The sequence below is a fragment of the Gracilinanus agilis genome, chromosome 4 (assembly GCF_016433145.1).
Source record: "Gracilinanus agilis isolate LMUSP501 chromosome 4, AgileGrace, whole genome shotgun sequence".
NCBI lineage: Eukaryota > Metazoa > Chordata > Mammalia > Didelphimorphia > Didelphidae > Gracilinanus > Gracilinanus agilis.
Genome location: NC_058133.1, coordinates 236,513,506 through 236,524,149, shown reverse-complemented (window position 1 = coordinate 236,524,149; position 10,644 = coordinate 236,513,506). Strand labels below are relative to the sequence as shown.

The 10,644-nt window shown below is 36.6% G+C and overlaps 1 protein-coding gene and 1 non-coding gene across 6 annotated transcripts; both read left to right on the top strand.

Annotated features, from left to right (window-relative positions):
* The first annotated feature begins 1,097 nt into the window (after window positions 1-1,097).
* Window positions 1,098-7,559, top strand: LOC123243709 (DNA-directed RNA polymerases I and III subunit RPAC2-like). 5 transcript variants are annotated; one of them, XM_044671761.1, is made up of 5 exons: window positions 1,098-1,259; window positions 1,858-1,902; window positions 4,209-4,283; window positions 5,321-5,356; window positions 6,566-7,559. In XM_044671761.1, the coding sequence occupies exon 5, from the start codon at window positions 6,648-6,650 to the stop codon at window positions 6,990-6,992; it is 345 nt and encodes a 114-aa protein (XP_044527696.1). In that variant the 5' UTR covers window positions 1,098-1,259; window positions 1,858-1,902; window positions 4,209-4,283; window positions 5,321-5,356; window positions 6,566-6,647; the 3' UTR covers window positions 6,993-7,559. The 5 variants fall into 5 exon arrangements, with proteins under 5 accessions (XP_044527696.1, XP_044527694.1, XP_044527695.1 ...); XM_044671759.1 differs by having other exon boundaries at window positions 6,561-7,559; XM_044671760.1 differs by lacking the exon at window positions 1,858-1,902 and having other exon boundaries at window positions 6,561-7,559.
* On the top strand, window positions 2,019-2,183 carry LOC123248238. Its single transcript, XR_006506307.1, has one exon.
* Window positions 7,560-10,644: the final 3,085 nt, after the last annotated feature.

Sequence of the window (10,644 nt, the reverse complement as noted above, 5' to 3'; positions counted from 1 at the left end):
GATATTTTTAAAGAAGCCAGGGCATTCACAGTGTCACTTATGCTGTTCTGCTAGAAAGTCTTGTTCTGTTTCTTTTTAGTGTTTAACTTCAAAATAAAACTTCTTAAAAGTTAAATAAAGGGGAAATTAAGTGGCTCAGTGGCTAGAGGGCCAGGCCTAGAGATGAGGGATCCTTAGTTCAAATCTGGCTTCCTAGCTGTGTGACTCTGGGCAATTCGTTTAATTCCCATTGTCTAGCCTTTTCTGCCTTGGAATCAATGCCTAGTATCAGTTCCAAGACAGAAGGTAAGGGTTTAAAAAAAAGAAGTTAAAATTAAGACTGCCCTTCTGCCCTTCCATCTTTGGAGAGACAAAATAATACAATGCAATGATAATATCTAGTATATCTATCCATCAGTAAATAGATCTGTAACTATCAATCTATCAACTTATATCTATTTATATAGATGCGATAAAGCAATAAACTTACAGGTATACACATATACATCTTTGCCAACATCACTTTGGTCCTTGAAATCACCCTGGGAAGTGGTTGTAATTTTTATCTCCATTTTTCAGAGGACAAAACTGTGTCAGACCTCGGTCCAGTTGTTTGCCCAGAGTCACACAACTAGTAGACCTTGGGCAGAATTTGAACTCAAGTGTTTCCAGTGCACCACCTGGCTGCCTCTCATTTTCTATAAGTAATTCCATTAAATGACCACATTTATTTAATTTCTCATCGATCAAAGTTATAATTATGTAAAATATGGCTACCGGTTCCAGCCCAGGGGAAACAGGCAGTGAACATCAGAAAAATGAGATCCATGCTTAGGCTTCCTTTTTCACGCAAATCAGGCCCTGACTGTCACGCCCAGCATTCATGAAAAGAACTGAATCACTTGCTAGCTCCATATGTTCTTCGACTTCTTCCTTGGCCTAATCACAGAGAAGGAACAAAACACATTTACAAATGACGCATACCCTTTTTAACAGTCACTTAGTGAGGTGTGGCCCCTTTAAGACTTTACGGAGGACCCGCCTCAAGGACAACTGGTGGCGCTCTACCTTCTCTTCTCTATGGTAGTTCCTCTTTCTCTCCCCGGATCACTATAGGATATCCGGTTTCTAGTTGGTGGTCGGGAGACACGTTTTTAGCTGCTGAGGAGTAAGTGCTCCTTTTCTCTACTAAAACTCCCATCACCCAAAGGTTCGCGTCCCTCCCTCGAGAGTGTTTTCGTTTGACCTCCAGCTCTCGAGGAACCTTCTCCCTTCCCACGGTGAGTGGTTCGCGCCCTGTGGTGGGCTCTCTCCAGCGCTTCTCTTTCCCCTTCTCTCGGGGGCTTCCGGAGCGAGACACCTTCCCCGGGGTTGGGCTGCCCTCTTCAGGCCCCGTGGAGCTGGGGCTCCCGCCTTATGGACTCGTTGGTCTTGGGCCTCGGTACTGGTTACCTCCGTCTGCAATGGGAGCGGGGCGGGGGATCGATGAGGCCTGGAAGGTCAGTTGTGGAGTTGGGGATGGAAAGCGGATTCGGAATTTTTAAAAAGAAAACAGCTTGAGGTGAACATTAACGATTCCCTTGTGGTGTTTCTACTAGAAACCCCGTTTGCTTCAATTTCCTTGTCTGTGAAGTGAGCTGGAAAAGGAAATGGCAAACAATTCCAGGATCTTTGCCAAGAAAACCCCAAATAGGGCCATGATGAGTCATACAAAGCTGAACAAATGATAATCATAAGACTATCACCTACTTTTACAAGGCCCTAGTGAAGAAAGTAAATGGCAATAACATGAGATGTTGTTATCCCAATCTATCTGTGGAAGTTAAGGCTCAAAGGGGAGTTTAGGTTCTCAAATCACCATTGATTCTCTTCCCCTAGGATTTTCATCACAGGATATCAGAAGTACCAGTTCCTGGCCTTTGTGTAAGAATACTTTTTTCCATTTTCTTATCAGTAGCTTTGTCAGCAGTATCTTCAAATTTTCAAAGGATCCCCTTTTACAGGGACTGGTATGGAAATCTTGGGCCCAGTGTTAGCACATGGTCTGAAAAAAGGCTACTGTGTGGTTGAACCCAGAAACCTGGGTGCATCCCTGTACCAGTCAGCCTGATTTTGACCTAGAGTAAATTCCCAGGAATTTTGCAGTAACAGGTGTGAGCATTCTAGCAGCAATTTGATGATCATGTATAATACTGCAAACAATACTTTTCTCGAACAAAAAACCACATAGTAATGTAATAAGAGGAATAAGTTCACTATACATTAAAGTATTTCTAATAACCTTTACTCAATATCCAGGTAAGTGCTGTTTGAGCATTTAAGGATGGCCAATTTAAGACTGTAAAACTTGATCCTGGATTTGGAGCTTAGACCTTAGAGGCAGTCAGATGCAATCCCATTATTTTACGGATGGAGGTTAGATTGCCCAGGGTCACACAGATTTTAATAATAACAATTGCCAACATTTTCAAATCCCTTCACATGTATTATCTCATTTGATCCTTACTACAATCCAAAGAGATTTACCTAGCATTATTCTCATTTTACCGTGGGGAAACCATGATGAAAGAGATAAGTGGCTTGCCCAGAGTCACATGACTAGTATCAAGGACAAGATTTGAACTCTTAAGGCTCTGAATATCATACTCTAATGTTCTTCCGGCCTCTCCCTAGAATAAGTAATTTTTGAGCCAGGTTTAAAAGTTGTGTAGAATAAGTTACTGAAATAGAAGAACAGAATATATAAGGCAGATATCTAGTAGTCTGGCTTGCCTGGAGGCCCACTACATACAGGAAATGTGGGTTCCCAGCATTCTTCCAAATATTAGTATTAGTCTTTCTTTTTGGATTATAGCTAATTTTGGGCAAGGATTGTCTCATCTTGAATTCCCCATAGAATTTAGGGCATTGTCTACTATGCACATAATATGTGTTTACTAGATAGTAATTGAACTGTGTTTTTTAAAAAATCATTCCTGGGGCAGCTGGGTAAATCAGTTGATTGAGAGCCAGGCCTAGAGATGGGTTCAAATCTAGGTTCAAATCTGGCCTTCAACACTGCCTAGTTGTATAACCTCGGGCAAGTCACTTGACACCAATTGCCCCACTCTTACTAATCTGCTTTGGAACTAATACATGGTATTGATTCTAAGATGGAAAGTAAGGGTTAAACATTTTTATTATTATCTACCTTTTTCCTGACATAGCTAATAAAATCTTGATATATGCTTTCTTTGCTTGAATACATTGTGAAAAGGTTGTTTTTATAGGGGATTGGTCAGATTTAGTGGCTTTTATTGAATTGCCTGTTAAAAAGAAAAAAGGTTATAGAAGAAATTATGAAATACAAACAAAACACTTGCTGTATGAAATGACTAATTCCAGAAGGTACATGCAGCTTGAAGACAGGATTTACTAGCTTTAGTTAGCTTAAAAAGTTAAGTGATTGGGAGCAGCTGGGTAGCTCAGTGGATTGAGTCAGGCCTAGAGACGGGAGGTCCTAGGTCCAATTATGGCCTCGGACACTTCCCAGCTGTGTGACCCTGGGAAAGTCACTTGACTCCCATTGCCCACCCTTACCACTCTTGCACCTAGGAGCCAATACACAGAAGTTAAGGGTTTAAAAAAAAAAAGTTAAGTGATTCAGTGATGTCTTTGGACCAAGTTGAATTCAAATTAGAGAGTATTTTTCTTTTTCATTTTTATTGATCTTTTGGCTTCGTACCTTCAATTTGGGCACTTTATCCCTCCCTCCACTAAAAAACATTTAACCCTTTAGACAAGAATAAAAAGCAATTCATTTAAACTAGCCTTCATATAGTCATGTCTCACATATTCGGTCTTTCATATCCTTTCTCTCTTGGAGCCAGACTTTTTTTTTTTTTTCAATTACAGAGTTCAGCTTCAACTTATGGTTGTTGTTGCTGTTCTCCCTATGTCTCTCTGAATTTCTCATATTCCATATTCCCCTTATACTACAATTTTTTAAGCCTTTCCCCAATTGTTGAGCAAAAACTGTTTTGGTTTTTGTTTGCTACTACTAAAGAAATCTTAAATATTTTGGTGCATATTGATCATTTCTTTCCACTTTTTACCTCATTAATGTTTATGCCTAGCAGTGAAATCTCCAGCATAGAATGTGGATGTTTTGGTCAGTAAAATGATGATTTTTATCAATGGTCAAATAAAATGATCTTGCTTAATTACTAAATAAAAATTTTTTTTTACAGATCAACTAGTCAGAAGATTTCCTGTTATGATCTACTCATTTCATTTCATCATGATTTTAAATTTGTATGGTTAAGGTAATTTTATGTCAGGACTTTTGTTTTGTTTGGTCCCATTCTCAGGCAATTAAAAAAATTATGGAATTAACTTCAAACAATTGCATGTTCTAAACTTAACAGGAGAGTTGTGATTTCAAATGTTTTGTCTTTCCAAACCATTGAATCATCCTAGAAAGTCTAAAATTTGGCAAATAACAATAAATATTTAGCACCGTAAAATAAAGAGAACAGAATATTGGATAAATATAATTAATCAAAAAATATAAGTAGTCATTTAAAAATAGATATAGTAGTATTTACCTCCAAAACACTGAAAATTTGGGGCATACATCTATTTTACAACTCAGTGTTGAATAAAGCTATCTCCTATGGCACATATGTCATAGAATCTTATATAATTTTAACTTTATTCGTTAAAGACACATTATTTGAGGATTCTTCAAAGCTGTGTAATGAGTCTTTATGTTGAAGTAATATTCTTTTATATTCAGAATAGCAGAGACAAAAAGTAGAGCAACTATGAAAAACATTTTCAAGAAACTAAAAAGATTTTATATTGGAAATTATATGATCTTTGATATCTTACTGTTATTATTCTAACCACAAAATAAAAAAGTTTTTAGTCTAATCCAGATCTAGATATCAAGGAATAGAGGCATAGCTCTACCTTAAGCTTAAACCACATGGGCATATAAAGGAAAGGTACAAGAAGACGTGCTAATCTACTTCTGTCAAGCCCTGGATTCCAGAGAAATAAGCTGTACATACTCCTAGACTGTATGCTATGCAGACATAGCCCACAGATTTTATGGGGTGTGCAATTTTAACACAGCTCAGAAGTGACCTTAGGTGAGACCAATTCAGGCCTCAAATTCCTTTCGAGTTAGGTACTATGTTCATGGATGTTGGTTACCCAAACTAAACAATCTCTTGTCTCCCTTGCTCCCTTTGGATAAAAGGACTGATCTAACCAACTTGCATCAGATATTTTCATGGATATTGAAGTTGATCTACTGTGTGAGGCAAATGATGATTTTCTCTGTTTTTACCCACAGAAGAACTCTCCTGATGTGACAATATTGTATTGCAAGGTGAGACACAAGTGGGGTACCAAAACATGTGACCAACACCAAAAACCATGTTTGTCAGTTATTATTGAACTACTGTTATTAGTTAGCCTGTTACTTAAACAAGAATCCTAACTCCCACGTATTTGTCAAGTGATTATCTAATCTGCAAAAACTTGGTCTATCTCTTCATAAATCCTTTTATAAAGGAACTATCTATTGTGCTTGAAGCCTTTTAAAAATTAAAATTTGAATGTTACAGTGCAGCAGAAGGCCAAGTAGCCATGTGACACAATGGGTAGATGTTAGCCCTGGAATCAGAAGGACAAGAGTTTAAAACCTTCTTCAGACCATTTGGATCTTTGTGACCTTGGACAAGTAATTTAAAGCTTTCAGACCTCTATTTCTTCATTGGTAAAAATGAAAGAGGTAACCTTAGCCTTTTTATCTCTAAATCTATGAGCCTAGGATTGTTGGGATAATCTTGATCCATAAAGAATATAGTTCTCCCCTTGATGCATTTGGAGGAGGATTATGATTTTGCCAGAAATGGCAGAAGTTTCCATCTAAAGGAAGCTGGGTAGTCCTACTTCTTTCTTATGTCATAATGCGGCAAAATCCTCAAAGGCCAAATAAACTGCTATAAAGTTTTTAGAATTCATAAGCTCCACAAATATCAATGCTTATACAATGCCTTACTCATTTATTTTGCTTTGTCTTATCTCTGTACTCCCCAATCTTAACTTTAGAACTAAGATTGTCCTTACAAAGTCTTCCCAGCTCAGTCTTTATTTGAACCAACACTTATTTAAGTAATTAAGAGGGATTATCCCTATTTTTCAGATGAAGGTACTAAGATTTCACTGAGATTAAATAACTTCCCTAAAGTCACATAGCCGATAAATGATTGAAGAAACTCAAGGTATTATTCTATTACACCATATACTGGTTCCCTAATACAGGAAATGAGAAAAGTGTTTTTTTTCAAATGTAAGATGAAGTTTTAATGGGCAACTAGCTGGTACTAGGTATACTAGCTTGATGGACTTTGAGTCAGGAAGACCTGAATTTTATTAAGTAATTAATATTTATAGAAGAGCTTTGTAAAATTAAAGCTCTATATAAATGCTGGCTGTTAGATTTGGTCTGTATATGAAGTATGGGGGAGGGAATATAGTTTAGAAATAGTGCTTTATTTTAACATTTTTAATTTTAATTGTATATAAAGTGCAGTTGGAGACAGAACAGTGGGCCAAACCATTATCTTTGAAATGAACTGAGAAATAAAAAGAGCTGTTTGTTAAAGAAAGTCAACATGGTGGAAGAAGGAGAGAGGAAACCAGTGCTGGAAATGATCCAGGCAGCTGGAACAGATGGAAACTGTGTCACATTTGTGTTGTATGATGAGGACCATACACTAGGAAACTCTCTACGTTACATGATCATGAAGAACCCAGAAGTGGAATTCTGTGGATATAGTATCACTCACCCTTCAGAAAGCAAAATTAATTTCCGCATCCAGACTAAAGTGGGTCTTCCAGCTGTTGAGCCTTTTCGGCAAGGCCTTAATGAACTCATGGATGTTTGTCAACATGTGCTTAATAAATTTGAAGCAAGTATAAAGAACTATAAAGATCAAAAAGAAGTTGAAATGGAATAGTTAATCTGCCTTTGATCAGATCAGAATGTGGACCTGTATTGTTACCTTGTTTTATAGAATTGATCTGTTCCTTAAAAAGTTATCTTTGGAAAAATAAAATATTTAAATCAAAAAATTAAAATATTTTGTATCTATTAAAAAACTTATCTGGGGTCAATTTGTATATATTGAATCCTATTTTTACAGTTATTTTTGTTATACTATGAATAAAGAACTGGCACAGTAAATGAAATTATACATAAAGCAATAAACCTGAAACAAGGGGAAAGCCTATAATTTTCTGATTTCTTCAATATTCTTATCTTTCAGTGATATCAATCCATTTCCTTTTTAGCGCCAGTGTAATTCTTAATTACTGTCAATATCACAGGCCACGTTATTATGCTGGGAAATTTCCTCTACATAATTTTATGTTTCTTGGTTTTCATATGATTTTTCGTTGGGGCTTAGAGGCAAAATATCTTTTGTCCCACTTTAAAGCTCATGATTTCATGTAAAATTCTTTTTTTTCTTTGTATATATAAAGTGTGTTGAATAAATTTGTATTTTTAAAAATTTAAATACATAAATGAGGTGGAGCATTTCTCCCTTTCATTTCTTAAAACGGCAATATTCTATTGCATTCATGTATCACACTTAACCATTCCTGAATCAAGACATCTAGTTCTTTGGTACCACAAAAAGTACTGCTATAAATATTTCTTTATCAAAGACTTCATTGGGTCATTCCTTTTGGAATATCTGGGGAGGGACATTTAAAGCTATTTACATAATAAAAAATTGCTTTCCAAAATTATTCTCATTCACAGCAAAGCAATCCCAAATGGGAATTAGAAAGCTTCCACAGTTGGTAAAATATTGTGGAAGAAATAATTATCAGTGGGTAGACTTCCTGCCAGGATCCACAGACTTGTCTGGTATGTTGATATACATGTAATCTGGGGGTGGGTTTGAGTGGAACCATATTGCTTATAGAGGAGTATATTGTTTATCTGGAGCAGCTAGGTTATTTATGAATATTAAAACTGACCAATATGGAAGTGTATTTTACGTGACAAAAATAAAATTTACAATTTGGGAGTTAACCTGGAATAGGTGAGAAATAAAATTACCATCCCATTCTTAGACTGTTCCCCTCAAGTGTTCTCCTATAGTAAACAAAAAGACCTTTTTGATCAATATTTTAATTCTCACTTTGGCATTGATCAGATGGAAAATACACCAATCACTTTATGTATAGGAAAGGCAATGAAGTAAACAAGGTGAGAATTACTCATTGTTAAAAGATTGGTTTCCATACAGAATCAATTTTCTTATGAAAATTGTCTTTGGCCTAATTCATCTTCAAACAGGGAAGCCTTGAATAGAGCTTAGTCTAGGAAAATATTAATATTTTTAGAGGGACTATAAAGGAAGTTATATATATTTCCACTGTGAGGAATAAAACGGGATTAGTGACGTGGAGATAGAGGCTTTAGTACTGAACCTATTATTTCCTCAAACCAAGTATTTAATGGGACAATTAGCTATAATTCCAATCTAGACCCCTTCTCTATGAAAATTACAGGAAAAAACATCTTTCCAGAGGTTGCTCTGGCACCTGCTCTTCTACCTACCCTTTCCACCTCTATTCCCCAGCCTTCATGCATCACTGGTTTTCCAGTCCTTAGGAATGATGGATATTTTAGACTATCATTGCCTTCTAGCAAGTCATGTGGTATAGTCAATATGGATATACATATATTAAATGGGTACACAAACATCTTACCCACTAATATAAGGCTTATAGTGATATAATTTAAAAGATACAAAGCCAATGCAGATAAGATTTTGAAATTTGCTATTGCTTATATTCTCCAAATATGCAGCATGAATTAATTGTGCCTTTCTTTGCATATAAACACAAGTCTCACATTTCCTAATGATATCTACAGTAATAATGGACCAGTAAAATTTGTTTCTTGTTAGCTTGAGGGTCTTTTCTTTAGGCAACAATCAACAAGTATTTTATTAAGTACCTCCTATTTGCCAGGCATGAAGGCAAGCAGTAGGGAGACAATAACGCAAAAGACAGGACAAATATATAAAGTTTTCATGGCCATGCAAAGTACCAACTATTTCTTGGCATCATGTACAGGATAAGCCACAACCTGCTAGAAGTGCAAGTTCAGCCATTATCTTAACACTGTCTTCAAGAGACTGGCACTTGAGTCAGTTTTGGTACTGTTGTTTCCTTTCTTGGCTTGTATCACTTCTCTACATCTTTTTTCAGTCATCTTTTCCTTCCGTTAAAAAAAAAAAAAAATGGAAAATGACTAACACTGGTCCAGGTGTAGGAAAACGTCGCTAGGTGGCACAATTAGGCAAGCAAGTGACACAATTGATAAATTGATAGAGTACTGAACCTGAGGTCAGGAAATTCTAATTTAAATCCAATCTCTGACCTTACTGGCTATGCGACCTTGGACAAGCACTTGACCTCTGTCTACCTCAACTTCCTTAACTGTAAAATAGGAATCTTAATAGCACCACCCAAGGTAGTTTTTATATTAATATGGCATATGAATGTAATGGAATATTATACCAAATCACCCCATCTCTCTAGTTTGTGTCTTTTCATTGGCTGGATCATGTACCTGAAACACTCTCCCTTGTTTTCCCTGATTTGTTCAGTCATTTCAGTCATGTCTGACTCCTGACTCCCTTTAAATCTCAACTAAAATTCCACCTTCTGTAGGCTGCCTTTATTGGTCTTCTCCATTACGAGTGCCTTTTCTCTGAAATTTCTGAATCATTCTATATATATTTTGTGTTTTGTGGTAAAACCATTATCTATCAGAGATCCTTCTCCTCATCCAACATGGACCAGGAAAAAGGTTGCAAAATCAGGACTTGATTAGCTTAGTACAATGGCCTTCAAATCTGTGCCTGATAATTATTTGGGAAAGATACTCACAACTCAGTCTGAACATCTAGTTTGAATCCTGTTGGCTGCTAGTTTAAGAAGATCTTCTCTGTCCTCAACAGTTAGATAGCTAGCTGCTATATCTCCTCTAACTGACCTGAGAGGAATATAAATTAAAGAAAAGGAACATTATTGGGGTTTCAGCCATAACAGAAACTTATCAGAAGAATCTTATTCCTGTCTTCATTATCAACTGAAGCAGAAGCAGTTAGAGGGGGAGGGGTTTGAGAGCCAGGAGTGTTTAGCCCCCTCCTTTCCTCAACTGAAGCCTGTCAATCTCTGGCTCTTGACCTAAAGCTTTATTTGGCCCTTACACATTTATCTGCTTCTCCAAACTATCTGTTATTATCATCATAACAGTTTTGGTTGAAGATAAAGGTTATATTAAGTAATAACAAGGAAAACTAAAAAGGGTAAATGAGGGTTTTAGGATAATGAGAGCAAACCCTGAACTGCTAAGTAGATGCTGCCCTTCCCCCTCTTCTCAAGAGGGGATGAAGCACTTAACTGAAAATGGCTCTCTTGCTATTGATAAATATCTTACTCTCTAATCACTAAGTAATTATATAATTATATTAATGAAGAATAGTAATAACAAACAGGCTAACCCTATGAGTAGAAACCACTGGCTTATGCTACAATGGCCACCTCAGGAGAAACCCCAAGTCAGGAGTAGCAAGCAGAGTG